Source organism: Falco rusticolus, chromosome 11 (genome assembly GCF_015220075.1).
Source record: "Falco rusticolus isolate bFalRus1 chromosome 11, bFalRus1.pri, whole genome shotgun sequence".
In the NCBI taxonomy this organism is placed as follows: domain Eukaryota; kingdom Metazoa; phylum Chordata; class Aves; order Falconiformes; family Falconidae; genus Falco; species Falco rusticolus.
Genome location: NC_051197.1, coordinates 27,909,335 through 27,929,566, shown reverse-complemented (window position 1 = coordinate 27,929,566; position 20,232 = coordinate 27,909,335). Strand labels below are relative to the sequence as shown.

The 20,232-nt window shown below is 43.2% G+C and overlaps 1 protein-coding gene across 1 annotated transcript; it reads left to right on the top strand.

Annotated features, from left to right (window-relative positions):
- The first annotated feature begins 98 nt into the window (after positions 1–98).
- Positions 99–15,612, top strand: NUF2 (NUF2 component of NDC80 kinetochore complex). Its single transcript, XM_037404377.1, has 13 exons — positions 99–310; positions 1,875–1,949; positions 3,425–3,501; positions 4,163–4,224; positions 5,126–5,223; positions 5,818–5,891; positions 7,758–7,854; positions 8,770–8,832; positions 9,600–9,737; positions 10,675–10,815; positions 11,621–11,796; positions 13,625–13,760; positions 14,776–15,612. Exons 1-13 carry the CDS (start codon positions 182–184, stop codon positions 14,923–14,925), a joined length of 1,416 nt encoding a protein of 471 aa, XP_037260274.1. The 5' UTR covers positions 99–181; the 3' UTR covers positions 14,926–15,612.
- Positions 15,613–20,232: the final 4,620 nt, after the last annotated feature.

Here is a 20,232-nt window from a genome sequence, read left to right as displayed (position 1 = left end):
GCCCCGCCCCTAACGGCTGGGGCGGGCGGGGCCTCGCCAAGGCCCGCCCCTTCCCGCCGGCGCGGCCGCCGATAGGCTGGCGCGGGGCGGGGGCGGCACCGCCAGATTCAAGCAGCGGCGGTGGCGGCCGCGCTGAGGGCGGTTGGTCGCGGGTCCCGCGGGGTCGTTGCTCGCCGCCGCCATGGAGATGATGACCTTCCCCCGCTACAGCCCCGACGACATCATCAGCTACCTCCGCAGCCACGTCCTGGCGGGGGCCGAGGCTCGCAACTTGGCCAAGGGCGACGTGTTCGGCAGCGGCAGCGCCAAGGTGCGAGCGTGGCGGGGGGAGGCCGCGGCCTGTACCGGCGGGGGAGCGGCGCCGGCAGCTCCGCCGGGCCGGGCAGCCCCTGCCCTGTGTGAGGGGAGGCCGTTGCCTCCCGCCGGTGCCGTGGCCCGCTGGGGGGGCCCTGGAGCGGCCGCTACCCCGCTGGCATGGCCTTTGGCGCCCGGCAGTGCCCACCGGGCGAGACGGTTGGGTTTCCCGCAGGGGCCGATGAGCCCCGTAGGAGTTACCGGGCTGGCCGCGGCGCTGCGCCCCCGAGGCCCGGGAGGAGCGGGCTCGGGCCTGGCCGGGGAGGGGCCGCCTTCGTCAGCGGCCGGGCGTGAACCCGCACAGCCCTTCGCCGTTTCGGGGTGGCTGGGTTACCACAGCCGCTGTGTTTGCTGTAGTGTCGTCCCTTCAACAGCTTAATCGATCGGCTAAACCGAGCCGGTGCAAAAGCAGCCCCTCCCCCCTCCGCCGCCGCCTTCTCCCCTGCCTCGGCCCGAGCGCTGGTGTGAGCGCAGCCCTGCGGTGCCCTTACACGAGAGAAGCGGCTTTGCGATCGCATCGCCGCTTCGGTGCGGTCCTGTGTGCCGCTCTGTGAGCGCCTGTGCCCGCTGGAGGGTGAGCTGAAGAATCAGTCAGCAATATGCAGGCGAGCGGAGGAATCTTTGTTCGGCAGCGCTGGGTGCGTGGGGGATCGCTCCACCAAAGTCATGCACACCGAGGGGACTTTTCAGTCCTCCCTTTGTACAAGCTACTCATGCCTATTCATTAGTTTTCCAAATAATTGTTTACATATTCATTACAATTCGGAGAATTTATTTACATATCTCGTGCCTCCGCAATGTCCTTGAGGAGTTGTCTCTGCACAGACTCTATTCCTCAGCGGCTGTGTTTAGTCTCCATCTTTGCCACGTTGCATGTACAACAGGACTCTAAGACAAAATGTCCCTTCTAAAGATAACCAAGCCAAGGGCTTAGCAGTCTGTGCATCCATCATGTTGCAATAAGGGTCCTTGGACATTTCCCGACTTTACCTAAATATAGGTGCGTCATCCTTTAGATAAGTGGTACAGCATGCGCTATTCAAGGGGCAGGTGGCCCGGCGTGTGCAGGGGGTGGCCGGCTCAGTCAGTCATGCGACTGACTTGAATTGATCCTGCATTAGTGCTTGCCAATGAATAACTGTTCGGCTTGTGGGTATTCTTCACCCCTTCATTTTAATAATGTGATGAAGGGCACGTTTTGCTATGGGATTATAGTTTCTGTGGCCTTTTTTGGTGTCACTTGGTTTCAAAAATGCTCAGTGAGCAGCGATGTAGTGAAAACCGATGTATTGCTGTGGTAGTTCAGACTGTAGCTGTCTGAGCTGATTGCCGTCTCGTAACTGTATTATGAGATAGTCATGCTTGAACTGCAAACTATTGGAAAGTAAAGTTTGTTGGTCTTGGTGGTTCAGTGAAATTGGTCTTCACATGTAACAGGCAGCACTACTTTTAGGGTCTAGTGCGGGAGCCCCAAATAATCAATCATACGGAATATTAATTTGTGTCCTTTCCTCTTGCAGCCTGAAGTTTTACACATGATTTACATGAGAATCCTGCAGAAAGTCTATGGAATCCGCCTGGAACACTTCTACATGGTATGTCTGTAGTGGCAGGTGTAACAAAATGCAAAATGAAACAAATATTGCCCCTAACTAATGTAGTGTTGGAGCGTCTCCTCCTAGTGGCTTAGGAAATGGCCAGTAGCTTACTGTTTTGTATGTTGTAATTGCACAAAAAGGTGCTTAGAAATTCCACCTCTCTTGCGGAAAACTTGTGTGTGAGATGCTGTATACCCATGGGCATTTGCGTTTGGGTTCAGGGAGGCAAGGAGCCTGTTCACTTAGGAATGAGAGCACAGTACTGCTGTGCAACCGTCAGTGTGGGTCACTTACCAGAAGTAAATGAACCTGGGAGCATCATCTGTGCGCTGTTGCTGAGGCCTTGCTGATTTTGTCAGAAGTTGGTTTGATCATTGCTTCTGCTCTGGAAGTTGGCTTCAGCTCAAGACACTTGTAGAAATAGTGGTTTTGCGAGTGTGCTGCCTCAGAGCTTCCTTTTCTTCAACCCACCCCATGGAAGGGAGACTCCCTTCAGTACAAGTAGTAGTAAGCACAAAGACTAGCTCATTTACTGCTGTAGGCTGTAAGGACAGGCTCTGTGGAGAGCCCTCTCCTCCTGCGGCTAAGCTGTGAATAAGAATTCTGAGATACTGTGGGTACCAGGAGTGTCTGTAAGGTTCAGGAGGGATTGGACGAGGCTGTGAAGGGACACCATCTCTGCCCTTGAAAATGCGTGCTGTTGTCTTGGGCATCCACCTTTGGCCATGGCTGGAGGAGGGTCTCTGCTTAGATGTTAAACTGGTCTGGAAGGGGGGAAGGAAATGTCGCTATTAGTGTTTGATCATCTCCACTTCTCCTAACTTTCATCTCATGAGGTTAATGGAGAAGTGGAGCTGGAGGTTAACTGATACCTTGTTGATTAACACTTACCTTCTGTCTGTTAGGCAAGACCTGAATCCTGAAAGTGAGAATAAATAGTGTTGTCTCATGCTATTTTTGGATAAACTGAAAGGGAAGATCTTGTGTGCACAAGATAACTCTGTTCTTCGCAGGCAGTGACATTACCTGGGATACTGTATTATGAGGTTTAAAATATCAGTAAAAGGTGACAGTGAACCACTACCTTCTCCTTCTGACTTCTTCATAAACCAGTTGGGCCTGTCGGTTTTGGGGTGTTTAAAGAAAGAGCTTGTTGTGGTTAGGTGTGTAATGCAGAGACTGTTCTTCTGCACCACTTTTGAACATATGAAACCAGGGTTTAGACTGAATTTCAGATTTTGTAATGTTGCTGCCTCAGTTGTTGTTCTTTAGATTTTGACCAGCCAAAATTGACACTTGTAGTCTGCCGATTGACTTGATGGCATTCTTTAGGCTCTAATGTGTTCCCTGGGGATGGGGAGACCATCCTTGGTGTGGTTAACTTACTTGACTTATGTTGTGGAAACAAACGTTTTCATGTATTTTTGTTTTAAGTATTCTTTACTTATGCATTGACTCTCTTTACTTTTTAGATGCCGGTCAACGTTGACATAGTTTATCCACAGATATTTGAAGGCTTTCTACCTGTTTGTAACTTGTATATTCACATGTAAGTAGAAGATGGTGCATCTGTTCAGTTGCTATTCCTTGTAAAAGTCCAATTTGCTGGACCTATGGGGCTTTATGCCTTTTTGCTGATGGTGGTTCCACTGCTTGTTGACTCTGAGCAAAGTGAAATTTGTAGGTGAACAGGGGGCAGCAATAATTAAGAATAAAATTCTAAGCAGGCAGCTGTCTTGTCAAAATTAACGTGTTAACTAATCCAGCCTCGCCAAGATGGAGCGCAGATCTATACTTTGACTGGCTAGAGGGTCATCATTACACAGAGAAGAGGGAATCTTAAGTACCTGTTGTGTAAATTTGCTGTCTGAATTCTGTGTACGTTATCTTTGTTGGAATGAGGCAAGTGCTAGACTTTAAGTGTTATTTCAGTTAAGTGTAGGAGGTACCTAATGAAGGTGAAATCTTGATCTACAGGCAAGTATTTTGCCTCTCTAAGTCTTTGTGAGATACTGTAAGAATACAAATTTTTAATGCTGATCTGTGTGTGGAGTCCTGCTGTGTTATTCTCCTGAGACTTGCTGTTTTGTGCTTGCTGTACGCATGCTCTGGGATGAGAGGACAGGATGTGTTTTTTGTAGTAAATGGATATAGCACAAAATCTGAGCAATGGTCACTGCAGTTAAGATTGTATTTTGTTTTCCTTGCAGGGAGCGCTTACTTCCCGTGTGCCGGATCAATGATTTTCAAATTGCTGATGTGTTAAACCCAAGTAAGCAAGTGTGTCCTAGTCCTTGTATTTCCTGGTGTGGTGGGTGTTGCTTGATATCCAGATACTTTGTCTCATTGAGCATATCCAGGTGGGCAGCTGGCACTGAGAATTGTCCCTGGCTCCTAGCTACTCTTCTGACTCTTGCTGTGGCCCTTAGACAAACTGGTTCTAATGAGCAGTTCTCCTTATTCCTTATGTAGGCTAATCCAGTTAAATAACTGGGGGGACTTTTGTTGCTGGTCTAGAGAGTGGACTGTGACATACTTGAAATGATGTAAGAATACATGGTCATGAAGATGATCCTGGCAACTCTGGAATGCTATGGGATTTCTTGTACTGATGCCTGTGTAGGAAGCAATTGAATTTTTGGTTTCCCCTTTTCAATACCCAGCTGTGGTGATTCTGGAACAACACAGAAACTTGGACAAAGCTGTTCTGAAGAGCTCTTTCACTTCTGACTCTGTCTTGTCTCAGGCATTCCAGGACTTTATAATAATCTTTCACAGAGTTTGCTTGGAATAGAGCCAAAAAGTCCCTACAGTTCAAAGTGATGTCTTCAGTTAGCTTGATAGTTACAGTGAGGTTCTGTCTTCAGAATTGTAGTTGAAGTTTGACACTTTCTCCCTGACTTCTGCTTTAAAGGGAGGCTGTATATTAATACCCTTTCTCCTAGGTGCCATTTTCATTTGTTAAATTGCATAGAATTGCTGACATTGTAAGTTCACACCTTGGTGCTAGTTTTTATGTAGTCTGTGAAATGTTTGCAAGGTGAGCAGAGGAAGAACTGATTTGGATTCTTTTGTTTTGTGATTTCCGTCTCTTCTCTGAATTACATTTTGCTCTAAGCAATTGCAATGCATGCAGAAACCAGAGCAGTGATGGCTTGCAATTCCTGTTTCAGAAACAAAGAGGACAGCTCGCTTCTTGAGTGGCCTTCTCAACTTTGTAAACTTCAGAGAATTCCGACGTGAGGTCTACTTGGACTTACAACTGAACTATGTAAGATTGGGTGCCATATTGCTCCAGATAACTTAGACTTGGATGTAATTAATGTCAGCCTAGAGCTGGGAACATCAAAGTTGTGGGGTTTTAACTGCATGTTTACGTAACACATGGGAATCTTAAATGTGGCCAAATAATACAGGAAGGTATCAGTTTAATAGTATGGAAAACTTGTATAATTGTATTGCATGTTCTAAGCATACACAGCTACTGTAAATGGTTTATGAAAAGGCTTTGCAAAGCCCTTAAGGAAACAGGTTGGCTTGGAAGAGTGGATGAGCTTGTCAGTATTGTAAAGGTTTCTTTTTGACCATGACCCAAGTTGTTACTTGGGCTGTTGTCTGAAGGGTAGCTTAGCCTGATAAGCGAAGGTTTGACACCTCACGTTGTTTTAGGGAAAGACAGAGGCGACAGTTGGTGGGCTGAAGCTAGAACTGCAGGTGGCTTCTCTTCTGAATGTCTCAGTAGTTTGGAGATGGTGCATTGCATTTCACATGCAGTAATGATGAGCAGGGCTCCAACAGAAGCTCAGAGAGAAACCATATTCCTCTAAAATAAAAAAAAAAATCCCTTGGAATATTTAATTTACAGAAATCGGCTATGGAGAAACACCAGCAACTGGAGACTGCAAATCGGGAGGCAGTAGTAAAGCTGGAGAAACTGAAGTGAGTATGAGGAGTAAGCACGGTGACATGCATTACTTTGCTGTTCACTGCAAACTATCTGGACAGTCTGGGTTGATGATGGGCCCAGGCCAACTGTAGGAGGTTCAACAAGGCTCAGTGCAGAGTCCTGCACTTGGGTCACAACCACCCCATGCCACCCTGCAGGCTTGGGGAAGAGTGTCTGGAAAGCTGCCTGGCGGAGAAGGGCCTGGGGGTGTTGGTCAGCAGCTGGCTGAACGCTGGTAGTGTGCCCAGGTGGCCAAGAAGGCCAACAGCGTCCTGGCTTGTACCAGAAACAGCGTGGCCAGCAGGAGCGGGGCTGTGACCGGCCCCCCGCACTCGGCACTGGGGAGGCGGCACCTCGAACCCTGGGGTCAGTGTCGGGCCCCTCACGACAAGAGGGACATTGAGGGGCTGGAGCGTGTCCAGAGCCGGGCAGGGGCTGGGGAAGGGGCCGGGGCACCAGGCTGGGGGGGGCGGCTGGGGGGGTTCAGCCTGGAGAGGAGGGGGCTCAGGGGGGACCTTATCACTCCCTACAGCTGCCTGACAGGAGGGTGTAGCCAGGTGGGGGTCGGTCTCTTCTCCCAGGTAACAAGCCATAGGGTAAGAGGAAATGGCCTTGAGTTGCACGAAGGGAAGTTTAGTTTGGAAAATTCCTTCGCTGACAAGGGTGGTCAAGCACTGGAACGGGCTGCCAGGGACGTGGCTGAGTCGCCATCCCTGGAAGTCTTTGAATGATGTGTGGATGTGGCACTTAGGGACACAGTTTAGTGGTGGGCTTGGCAGTGCTGGTTTGACTGTTGGATGCCTCTTTTATAGTCTTTTCCAGCCTAAATGATTCTGTGATTCTATATGGGATGCTTAAACAGGAACTGAGTAGTTCAGCTGTGTGATTTGATAGAAGTGTTGGATAACTACTGTAGGAACTTTTGAGCAGACTTGACTTCTCCTTTGACCCTTGTCTGTGTTTGTTGATGGTTAGCCTCCCTGGGAAATAAGTCAGAAAACGGAGATGTTGCTGTTGTGTTGTGCTCAGAGTTGCACAAGTAGCTGTGCTGGCATTGGGCTAGAAGAGTTGCTGGCAGAAAATAGAAATGTGATTTCAGGAGTATGTGGTTGCTTTGAGAAGATACTGTATTTTGTATGTTGGGGGCTATGGTGAAACTTTTTGCGGTTATAGTCATTTTCTGGTGGTAGGTCTTTCTCTCTTTGATAGCCATAAGAAGCCCATCTTTAACTTAATAAATGCGTAAAGTTGTCTTCTGTAGTTATTTGTCATGTTTGCCCTGTTCTGTCTTTCAGGCCATGTAGTTCTACTGCCTGCATCTGCACCTTTAAGTTTTGGTTTTGCTTGTGGATAGTAGGGTGAAGAGATAGCTGGTTTCCAAGATAGCTTTCAAAACAGAGTAGTTTGTTTTTGTTTTTTTTTTTTTCTTTTTCCCTGATAGCTGCTCTGGGTAAGTGCTAGACAGGTGGTTCTCTAGCTATCTATAGCTCTACCCTAATACAAGCTGTTTCTATGGTAGGTAGTATTATGCAAATTTCATACATTAAAATAGCCCAAAAAATTGGTAGAAGTGTTGTTCTTCGTGCTTTGCTTAACATTATCTTTAAACTTAGTCCTCTGTCATGCTTGTGCCACTTATTGCCAAAATAGCTCTTTAGATTATGCTTCAGCTCCAAAATCTTACAAGCAAAGGAAACAAAGATGTATTAATTTGAGACTGTCTAATACTAAATAATACTAAATTTATTGTTTATGTAAAATGTCTAAAGTTATTGTTTGTAAATTCTTTGGAGGGAGAGTTTTATTTACCTGTCTATAATGATGCTGAAACTGTCCAATATATTTTATTTTTCACTTAGCACTGTTCCAGTTGAACATCAAGCTGAGGTCCAGCAACTGACAGATAACATTCGAGAACTGGAGCAACTACTGAGGCAAGAATATCGTCGGAAACAAGTATGATCTTGTTATAAATTTCCCTGAAATGCTGCTATAACTTCTGATCATGGGTGTTCCTTACTGCCGTTGATTTAGCTCCCCTTCCCCTCCTTCTACAAAGGATAAAGGGAACTTCCTTGTTTAAAACAAAGGTCACTGCAACACAGTGTCTTATGTAATTCCTATACCACCTCGTCATTTCACTGTAAAGAATGTTGAAACATACTTGAAATCAGACTTGGGGAATACAAAAGTGTATTGGGCTCTTTGTGAAATGCCTTACTGCATAATTGGGAGATAAACATCATACTTGTGTACAGTAACACAGGTGTATTTCGCTTTTGTTTTCCATCTGAATTGGAACTGGAGGTGCGCCGTGGCAGGAAATAAGGCCTGAGAAGGGTCATCCAAGGGAATGCCTGGTAAAAAGAGTAGGGCTGATGGCAGGGGTAACTTCCCAGCAATGGCAGCTTATCCCTAAGGTCTCACAGGTAACCTTTTCAGCTGCTTCAGTAAAAAAAAAAAAACCCCAACCACAGTATTTTTTATGTTGTCAAGTCTCAATATTATTAATCATGTGTTTGACTTCTATATTGCTGGGAAACTTGTATTAACTTACTTTTTTTTTCTTAAGAACAGTACCTCTGGTGAAGAAGGTTGTGTGTATAATGCTGCCAGGGTCAGTAAGAATAGAGGTAGTCTCTTATCCCTGTTCCTAGCTAGCTGCTGGTTGCATCCCTAGTGCTCCCAGTGGCTTTTGCAACAGTGGTGTTCTTCCCTGCCTTTTACGTCTTAGACTGCAATTTTGTCTGCTAGTTATGGCACTCCAAAGAAACCGTAAATGGGATTTCTCTTGTAGACAGATCTATGATAGAAAGGTAGAGGAGGCAGCAGTTGTAGAGATGCTTATTTAAAGCTTGTTGCTTTGTTTAGGCAGCTTTGCAAGAAACTATTTCGCAAAAGAAGTTGGATGCTGCAGAGGGCACCCGAAAACTGGTAAGTACACCTCTATCTAGGCCATAGCTTGCATCTTGGATTAACTAATAGATCATCTCTCTTTCTAGAATCAAATTATTCTTGGAGCTAGGTAACATCGAGGTGGTGATTGTTAGTTTGTGTTGGTTTTTTTTTTAAACTGATTTAAGTTTTTTCCCTCCATGGGAAAAGCTACTGAAGTAGCTTGTTTTATTGTTAACTTTAAATACACATCTCTATAATGTAAAGCTCTGTCTGTGTTTGGGAAACTGATCTGTTAAAGGGCAAGGAATGGGGATTTCTGAGATGCTATGGGCTTACCTTAAGTGCATAGAACGGCAAATGAGGCAGCCACTGATGTGGTGGGGACAAAACGGGAGGCTTTTGAGAGGTTGCACAGGAAGCTTGTTGCTCTTCTCTCAGGCTGATACAGCTGGCTCTGAAACCCTGCAGTGACTTCCTCGGTTGCCCTAGGTGAGGGATTCTGAAGGAGAGGCGCTAGTAATATGTGTTAGCTGGCAAGCTTTTTGTGGAATGCTGGTTAAATGCTGTTCTTGTGACTAAGTGTTGCACATCTGTCAGCATGTTCAAGGAGCAAAATGGATTGTTAACTGCTTTGGGAATGTTAACACTGTTTGGAGGAATTTCTTCTTAAAACAAACTTCCTAATGAGGAAACACTTAAGATGGAGATAAGACCCTGTCTAGCTGTGAGATCCTGGCAAACCATGCTTCACAGCTCTTTGTTCACCTAATTGCTAATATTGAAAGTGTGTTTGTCTTAACTAGAATGAGCTTAAAGTGACAATGGCTTCTTTGAAAGAAGAACAAGAGCAGCTGAAATCAAAAATTGTGGAGAGTCCAGAAGAACTGAAAAATTACAAAGAACAGATGAAAGAGACTGTTAAGAAACTCAAGAAGTCCAAGGTGAGGTTTTCCTCTGTCCACACAAGGAGGTATTCTATTAGAAAAAGCACATGCTTTACTGGACTGTTGTCATCTAGAACTGTTTCTTGAATGACTTATGCTTCTAGTCAAAACCCAACAGAACAGTGGTCAGACTGAAATGAAATCACAAGTTCAGAGAAACCTGAAAGTTGGCTGTGGGAATGTTTATTTTTGCTTTTTTGTTGGCGGATTTTCTTTTTTTTTTTTGAAAAGCAGGGTTGCAGTCACTGCTGCTCTGTCCTCAATGAGTGACTGTTTACTTGTGAAGCTAGGTGTAGAACTCTTGGATCTATACTATACCTTTCTGGCTGTTTGGTGTCAGGAGTTTACAGTATTTTTGGCAGCTCACAAATGTCTTTGGATTTAGAATACACGCTGCTTGGTGTCTTTGCTGCCATTCACTGTTTCTGGAATTGATGGCTGTCGCCACTAGTATGCTGAACACTGAGATCCCTTCCTAGTTTTTTTTAATAGTGATGTCCAGTCTTTAAATGTCTGTAGTTCATGATTGCTTGTACGTCACTGAAGCTTGCATAATTTTGTCTCCTTAGGTATTTTTGTTCCAAAGGTGTAAACTTTAGTGCTGTAATTCGACATCTGTTTTTATGATGCTTTATGTAACTCCTATTTTACCAGCATAGAATTTCTTCACTGTACTACTTTTCTGTCCTGAAAGCTCTTGTAACAAGCCGGTTAGTTCAGTGTAAGACACTTGCATGTCGCTTTTCCTGTGCTTTCCAAGCAAACACATTATTTTTACAAACTTAAGATCTCATTTCAGTAACTACTAAATATTCAGTCTAGTGTACGTTAAGCAATGAGGGAATGGGTACAAAAGTCGATATGCAGTAATACTTACACAAAACAACTGCTGAACTTCTAGTCTGTTTTATTAACAAGGCTTTTTTCTTTAAAGCAAGAAGTTACTGAGAAATACGAAGCTTATAGAGACCTAGTTGAGATTCTGCCATCATGTCAAATGGAGGTGCAGTTGTATCAAAAGAAGATAGAAAGACAAGGAGCAAATGTGGAGAGACTGGCCAGTGTATTATCAGAGGTTTGTATTATCCTAATTTTATCTGGTTAGGGAGAATTTAATGTCTAAGCAAGATAGGTGATCATCAGTAAATGTCTGTGTTTTGAAAGTTCCCATCTCTTCTCTTCCCCAAAAAGAAAGAATTTAGATAACTTCTAAATCTCCTTTGTAAAAACATAAGTAAAACATAGCTGCTGCTTTGTTGTCTGCCACTAGATTATGTACTATTGACCACTTTTAATAGTCAAAGCCTTTGTTGCCATAGAAACCTGACCTAAAATAATTTGAACTGTCTTGGGGTTGTTGGTAGGAAACGACGGAAGAAGAAAAGTGAGATCCAGTTTCTTCTGCTTAGAGAGCAGAAACTAAGAGTAAAAAAAATCACTACTTCAGGAAGAGTCATGCCTTAAATGCCTTTAACTTTATTAATACTACGAAAGCAAGCCTTTCCCTGATGAAATGTCTGTCACAATACAGTACTTTGCTCTTTGCTACCCAGTTCCGGGAGAAAGCAATTGTTAGGAACACTTGAAAAATGGTATGCAGTCTTTTTGGGTATTTGTATAGCATATGTTCAAATTGCTCTTGGTTAAGATCTATAGCAGAATTCATAGTAACTTCTGCAGATCTTTCTAAGTGATGTGATCTTGTCTGTTTGGATATATTAAAATTGGATAAAGACCAGGAAACTGGGATTTAACCAGAAGACTTATTTAGCAATTTGATCTTCAAAAAGCAGGAAGCTAGTTCTAGTCTTAGTAAACTAACAGGGTGTGCTGTTTTGATTATTCTTCCCCCATTTAATTTCAATACTTGTGTACTCTAGGTCAGAAATCTGGAAGACCAGATTGAGAGTGCTCAGATAGAGCTGAAAAAGTGGAAGACAGAAGAAATATCCTTAAAGAGACTGGTCACTGCAAAACGTGAGAAGCTATCTACAGCTGAAATGAAGATAACAAAGAAGCGTGAAGATGCTGAGCAACATAAGCACTCTGTGTTTGAGTATGGATGCATCGACACTTCTGCCTGATGCTACTTTATGTTTTTGTTATGTGCTACCAAAGTTCGTGTCTGGTACAAACATGTAGCTTAGCAGTAAGAAGAAAATGAGCGATGTGGGATAGCTTTGTACGGAGACCAGTAATGCTGCAGGCAGGGACTTGGGGTCTCAAATCAATAATTGCAATGTGACTTGACAGCAGTTCTTTTATTGGAGCACTAATTTAATTTATAATGCTTATTCTTGATTCTTTTATCTTCTTAAAGAGAATGTCACATTGGGATAATTTTCCAAGTTATCAGACTTCAACAAAGCCCCATTTGCCTTTCATGAATTTTTCATAATTTCCCTTGCCACTTTTGCTCATTATCAAAGATGTTCAAGACCCATGGGGAAATGGGGCTCGTATCTCAGAGGAGTATTATCCTGACATGATGCTTCTAAAACAAAAGGAAAAGTGTCATTTGATCAAAGCCTCTTAGCCCATCTTCCTTCCTACCATATGCTAAAGGCAAACTCCAGGGCAGTGTTTACAGCCCAGCAGTCGCTTCTGCAGCAGCAAACGGCAGTGTTGTATGGTCGTGGCTTCACTGTGAGATTAGAAACGCTGAACAGTTATAGAGAATGCTTATTATATAACTTCTTTTGTACATGGATAGGAAAGGGAATATGGAAAACTATTGGTGGGTTAACTGTGATGAAAGAGAGCTTTTTTACTTAGCTGAGAGAGCAACGAAGATCTAGTCGTGCTGATAAGGCTTGTGTGGTGCCTGGAATGGCAGCAAGATTCCCAGGCTTCCTTTGCTCCTCATGCAGGGTATTGTACCAGCTAAAGGATATTAATTAAAAGCTACTTTTCCTTCCAAATAGTACAATCTAATGCTCCTTTATGTTAAGAGTTGCTGCCGATTTATCTGTTTTTAATGGTGTAGCTATTTCCTTTGAGTGATAAAATTAGATGCTTTGATAGGCAAGGGGGAAGAGGAGGCAACCTTTGTTTGAAAACAAGCATTTTTGCTGGTGAATAAGAGAATGTGTCCTGACTGTTCTCTTGAGGAAGGAAGATGTAAGTAGGCTTTTGCTACGTATGAGTCATTTCAGCCATTTAGAGAAAGCAGCTGCTACAGTTCCAACTGTAATTATCGTACAAATGCTTATTATAAACTGGTAGGTGTGGTTTTGCCCTTGAAGTCAGGAGTAGATCTGTTCCCACACTAACCCTTTGCTGATTACATGGCAGCTCACAGCTGGGGATATCTGAATTTACCTGCAAGCTGGGGAAATGTTATTTGGTCTTTGTTTGGGATGAAGTGAAATGATCGACTAGAAGCTGCAGATAACATACATAGATGTATGGGATTAGAGCTTTAACTTGGTGGGTGGGGATCTGGGGCTAAGGATAACATGTGACTTTCAATTATGCTGAAACATCAAGTGCAGCTATGTTGCTTTTAACCTGGTCCGGAGGCTGGTCTTCAGGCAGGGCTCTCCGCTGACACCTGTAGCGTGTTACTCAAAGGCAGGAAGATGCAGTGTCTAGCTGTCTGTTGGGCTGGTTCCACTGGAGCCACTTCAGTTGCCTTGATTAGCAGCAACTGAGGATCTTCAACATGCTCCTCCTAACTCCACTTCAAATTTAATTTCTTGTACCCAAGTTGTTCTAGGTTAAGAACTGGACAAACTTCCAAGCAAGTGAATTCTATACAGTATCGCTTCTAGAAGCTGCTAGTTTCATGCTTGTAAAAGGCAAGCTTTGCTTGTGGTGGAGTTAAATTTAATCTGGGATTAGTCAAATGGCTCAGTACTAACTTGTTTTTCTCCCACCTTTAGATATTGTAACAGAGTTCAGGAGAAGAGGGGTGTTGTATATGATAAAGTGATGGCCATTCACAAGGAAATCCAACAGACAAGGTTCAAAATTCAGCAGCTGAATGAGAATGCTGAAAAAGAAGAAATGAAAGCCAAGGTGACGTGTTTTTCCTAAAGGAATCCCATTTTAAGAATACTCAAAGCAAACCTGTTTGTTAACTTGGGCTGTGTAGATAAAAGAACACGTATTGGCCCTAAAACCAAGTAGGCTGGGTAGGTGGTGGTTCGGCTGGATAGTTGCTGGGGTGAGTGCTTCCTTCTTGTGGTTCCACTGGGTTGCTAGATCTTGTTTTCATCTCTGCAGTCTGTATAGATGGCCTACAGGAGAAGTGGGCTTTGCAGTCCTGAGAGAAAAGGCTCTGGAACGGTGTGATTGCCCAGTATTTTGGGATGTGAAATTAAACTTTTCTTCCCACCTGTGCCTGTAGCAGATACTATGTTAGTTCCATGCTATCTGGTTTTGTATTGTGGTAGTTCCAGGTCGAAGTAGTGGGGTTTTCTTGTTTTGTTTGGCCCCTGGGACCTGACCTGTGAGGCTTTACATTCACGTTTTAGTGGTGGGCAGTACGGTGGTGATCTCAACAGTTTCCCTCGGATACAGGGCCACTTGCCATGTCACAAACACTTTCTTCCTAGGATTTCAGGAAGATGACTGTCCAGCTTAGCTTTGGAAAGAGGCAGAAATCCTGATGGGTTGGGAGTAGGGAATAACGCTCTGCCTGTACCATCTCATCCTGTCTATTCATTACTGAAGTACTGTCTATACTGGGCAGTCAGTGGCAGAAACCTGGGTGGCGCAGGCTAACACAGAAATGAGGCAGCAGTAGTGTGAATACAGGGCTAGTGCTGGTCGTTTGACCATCTTAGTATTGGAACCACCAGCATTGCAACAGAACCATAATGTTGGTGTTTTCTTGTGGCTGCTCTTAATCTTCTGGTGCTTTGTAACTTCCCTGTGTTCTGTGAATGCTGCTTCTGAAGCCAGGAATGAGGTACCTTTGAAATATCTTGAGACCACCAGATCACTATTAGTTAAATCCTTCTAAAGCATAAACGTTAACTTTGCTGATGGATTTTTAGTTTGTTTTTTTTCCTCCTTTATCTCTTTCTAGGAAATATACCTAAACCTGAAGGCTGCGTTGGAAAAGCATCATGACTCTCTCATTAAGACAGCAAAGAGTTATGCAGCCTCAAGAGAAGATAAAATTGCTGAACTGAAGAAGTGGCTGCTTAGAGTCCAGTCTCCTGGAAGTAGTTCTTAGACCTGTCTTTACTTTCATTATGTTTATCCTCCTATCTGATCTTGTGCTTTGGATAATTATTCCAGGCAAAAGCCAGCTTTCTCAAAAACCATGTCGGATCACATTTAGACAGATCCTGATGTCATGAGCTTTCTAATGTGGATAAGAAAACACTTGATTTAGCCTGTTTGTATTCTTTCAGTCGGTATCTCATTTATTGGTAATAATGCAAGTCTTGCTAACACGAAATTGCTTGACACTTAGAATCCTGTTTTTTGTAGAACCAGTTCTGCAAACTTTGATCTGGGAAGACCTGGTGCTTTGGTCTGGCCTAGATGGATACACTGTTCAGAATTAGTCAGTAATAGGTGATGTTCCACTACCGTTACTCAATTAAGGTTAAATCCTGATGGAGCAGTAGCATTCATGTGAATGCCTCCACTCATCATGAATATTGGTGACCCTAAATGCTGAGGACTCTCACTTCAGTTAAAACAGTACAGTAGCTCTAGATGCTTGAACTTTGTTATTTTTGCTCTGTGGGGTATTGAATCCTCATCTGTGTGTGTTAGTCTGTGTTTGGGTGCTTAATCCTATAAAAAATTAACGTAGATGATTATTTTTGTACCTTACTTGTGATGACACTTGGTTTGCCACAGTGCTTTTAATTATTTCAAAAAATAAAATAAGAATTTTTAAAATAGTTGATTTAAGCATGTTTAACCCTACTCCTCTTCTGTGTTTTCCCTCCCCACTTGCAGCTGATTTGGCATGACATTCCAATTTAAAAATTTTGCTTTGTACTTTTGGGGGAATGTGTACTGCTGGAAGGTTTTTATAACAAGGGGAGGAGGATTCAAGTCTGTATAGATAATATCTTTCTGGCTTTGCTTAATTCTTCAACTTCTCTTCTTAGCTAGGGGTGCTAGCAAGTCAGTCAGGAACAGCAGATGATCAGTGCTTCTAAAGCTCTTAATGAGGCATCAGACTCTTCTAATGTTTTGCTTTGATTTTTTTTTTCTTATCATTGTAGAATGTGAGATAATCTGCAGATCTTAACCTAGCACTAAGTTTCTCATACAGTTTTTCCATTTCCACCAAATATAATCTGTGTGATAGGTATGTGTATGTAGCACAACTTTGTGTTTTTAGGCGAGTATACTCTTCATCCCCACGCTCCTGCAGTGCTGTGCAGCAGCATCTGGTGTAGAGACCAGCAAAAGTTTAACTGTTAAGGTAAATGATTTTTGCAACAGCTGAAGATGTTGAGTACATGCAAGGCACAGAAAAATTCTTTATGGATTTCATGCACTAGGCCACATATGGAATAGCTAGTGATGTCTTGGGCATTGTGCTTTGAAAGTGAGTTTTTTAATGAGTCTCTCATTCTGTGCTGTGTGTTAAAGCATTATGTTCTTCATGTGCAGGTGTGCTCCACTCTCTTTGCCTTAGTGTGGATTTTAGTGTGACACAGATGCTATCTGCCAGAAGATGTTGCTTCTCATTGGCAGTACTTGCTAATGAACATCATGTCTGTTCAAGGATGTTCATTATTCAACGTGTCTGTGTGAAATGCTGTAACTAGTTTTTTGGTATTTCCAGACTGACAATACTATGAAATCCTTGAAGACAGATGGCAAGGCTTGTGTAGGGTTCTCCCCGAGCTTTCTTGAGATATCCTTGCTTCTCATGTCAGTCTAGCCTATATCCTAGCTTGACTGGAAGCCAAGCATTCCTCCTTCTAACTTCTCTGAGAATTCTGGGGTGTGGCTTACCTTTTGGGGTTGTTTTGGTGATGCTATGAAGATTCAAAGTAAATTCATGTGACTTGGGATCTGCTTTCTTATAACGGCTGGTTGGAGGCTCTGCTCCACAGCCTGGATGTTACAGCAGCTCTTGGGGAAAGATTCCCAAAAGCTTCAAATAGGTGCTGCAAAGGATTACTTCAGCCAGCAGATGACTTTGACAGAATAAGCTTGCTGTCCTGCAGGAAACTGCGTGTGAAGAGCAGGATTCTTAGGCTAGAGAGGTCGTGCTTGTGTAGTCCCCTGATGAGGAATCTGCAGGAGCAAGAAAACACTGGATTCTGGTTCCTGTTCTCAGGGGTTTGCAACACCAGCTCTTAGGTAAAATAAAAGGCCTAAATCATGAGGAAACAAAACTTATTTCTAGGGACAGTCTTATGCATTTCCATTAAGTTCTCATGCCTTCAGGGTGGCCTATTTGTTTGTACCTAAAATACCTATAAAAAAAAAATTAACCAAGACTATATTTTATCTACAGATAATTGATTCCTAGGTGTGAGTCTACTGCTGCTTCTGAAGAACTCTTACTCGTCTTGAACCATACGGTAGGGCAGCTTGGGGAGTTTTTGTGTGACCTGACTAGCAGCGTGGGGACGATTGCTTTGCTAAGGCAATACAGCTCAATTTCCCTCAAGAGGGCAGCATTATTCAAAATTTTCTTGTTTAGGTTTTCTTGTTAGTACTTCTGTCTAAACACCTAGAGCCCTCTGCCGAGGCCGAAATCAAACAAAACTGCAGAACTCCTTTATTTTGAGGCACTGGTGTGAAATCAGTGAATTAGCTCGACATCTATCATGAAGAGAATAGCCAGGCTAGACTTACTGGAATGAGACCTTCACAGCCTTCCCTGTGGTCTACCTGTGAGAATAATTAAATGTCAGTGGCTGCTATTTGCCTTGGTGTAATGCTGTTTAAAAGTGTGGTTTGAGTTTTTAAATACTTTTGCATGTATTTCATATATTGCATAAAGCTTGTAGCAAACTTGACCTGCACTGCGTGGGCTGGTTTCGCTTGTTTCAAATGTGTTTTAGTTACGATATTTTGTAAGCCATGAAGCAGCTGGTCCTTGAAAATAGCCTTTGAAAAGGTTATGCACAGCTCTGCATGCTCTTCCCTTAGATAAGGATAAGTGATCCTCCTCCCAGTATTAGTGTCTCTCTCATCTTGAATGTATGTGAATCTCCGATTCCTTGATAGCTCTTGTTAGCTTCTCACCACTATTTACCTATGTGGTAAATAGTCCTGTTTTAGGACTAGGGGAAAAGCATTCCAAGATGGTGTTGAGGAGGGCTCAGATCTAATGTGTGTGTTTCAGTTTAGCTTTAGTATTGCCTTAGGGAATTCCAGTCTTACCTCCTTTGTACCACCCCTTCAGCTTGCTAGTGCAGCTGTTGACCGGTTGTACTTTTGTACTCTGGGTTTTTTTTGTTCTTTAAGGCTGAGCGCCGTACTCTGACCTAGCTTCTAGCCTAGCTGTGTGTGTGCTCCCCACAGTATTTGGGTCAAGTGATGCTTTTGAGGAGGTTTTTTTAAAACAAAACCCACAAAAAGCCTACCCTGGTAACAGTGGTATTCATGACTACATCTTATACCCAGCACATGGATTATTTCAGGGTGAAATCAGTACAGAAATACAGACTGCATGCATGAGTGTATTTGTGGCTAGATATTGGGTTTAAAGAGTAATGTGAAAAATATTCTTAGCTTCCAGTCTTGTAAGCAAACACATACTTTCTACTGAGGTGAGAGTGCTCCATATGAATGTGTTAGTCTAATAATATACGTATAGTGTCTCCCCTTCTCTGGGTGTATATGGAACCAAGCCATCTTGGTTGGCCACCCAGGCAGGGCTAGTTTGTTGTAGCTGTTTGAGCAAAGTCCCTGACTCTCCTATTGTACCAATGCTGCTTATGTGTTCTACTGTGACTACGCAGTAGTCTCACTTCCTTCTAGCACAAGTCTTATGTGAGAAAAGATACCTTGTTCTCCTTTGGCCATAAAAGCCTGTTGATCTCTACAAACTCCACACACACACCCCTACCCCCAAATACTAATATTGTAAGCAATATGTATTTTGGGGAATGTGCCGCTTTGTGTATTGCTGACCTGAAAAATATTTCTTTTTTTTCCTGATAGATGTGCATGCTAGAGTTTTTTTAAGCTAAAAGCTCAAAGGGAAGCAGGAATCTTTTTAGTGGTCTTGTGAGTTGATCTGAGTTACTGAGTCTGGGAAACCTCCGTACAGCCTTCATCCTTACCACTGGCTGTACTTCCACTTTTGACCTTGGCCTTCATCTTGCTGTAGTGCTGGTGCCTGTTCTTGGGTAGATCAACAGTGAGAGCATTTGGATGATGTGAAGCAGCATCAATAACATACAAGGTCAAATAATTCATGTGTGCTATTAACGTGGCTTTATCTGTATTCTAAACATCCGGTGCATACTGGCAAGTCCTTGTGCTGAATTTCTGTAGCTAACCTAATGTCTGCAAGACCTTTTCTTCGTTTAGGTGTTGTCTAGATCCAGTTACAAATGCTTATCTTTTGCGTGGACTATTTATAGGGTCAACCTGAATATGCCAGACAAAGGTTTTTATCTTCAGAAGAAACGTAGCTCCCTTATAGTCGTATGTAGATTATGTGCTGCCTATTCCTTTTGTATAGCAAAAAAAATCTTGTAGCTCTATAATGATCCGGAATGTCCTTTTCTTAAACAGTAACCACTTTCCCTCTGATGCTAAAAATTGTCACGTATCTTACTCTAAGATGGGCTTGTTTAGTATCTGACGTGTTGGTAATCCTTTTGCTGGGCTGTATGTGTCTTCCATATGTGGAAGGCCATATGGTGAACTGCTTCTGGTGATCTTTGGGAAACCAGGGCAGGATGTAGCCCTGATCTGGGTGTGCTATCCTATGTGGGAGACTTAATGTCTACTCCATCTTTGTGTAAATATCCTGTGAACTTGGCTCTACATCTCTGCTTGTATGCTTGAATAACCAGGTACCTTTACCAGTTCAGATTAATACAGAGCAGAGCCCAGGCACTTGCTTTGCTCTGATTTAGCATTGTCTGGGTCATAGTAGAGCTTTTCTTGGTGGGTTTTTTTTTTGGTTTGTTTTGATTTTAGGGAACCTGCATAGATCTGGCAGTAGCTTAGATTACCCAGAAGGTCACTGTGAGTATAGGTTACTGCTCAAAGTTCACTTTCCAGGAGCAGGAAGTTTAATTAGGATTGTCCGTAGCTTGTCCCCACAACTCCTTCTTTAGAGCTGAACAGTTTTAGCTTAGGATTTTTTATTTTTTTTTTAAAAAAGTGTTTATGTGGGGGGAAGTGGGTAGAGCAGAGGAGAGGGCATGGAGCTTATCAGCAGTTGTGTATGCAGCTGCTCTATTGCTGGGAGTGCTGTGCATTAATACAGAGGTGAAAATACCTCCTCTTACAAGCTCAGATGTATGAATGTCCAGAATATTTGTATGGATAGCACAGCTGGAGCTTCCTGTTATTTCCAAGTATCCTTCCTTTG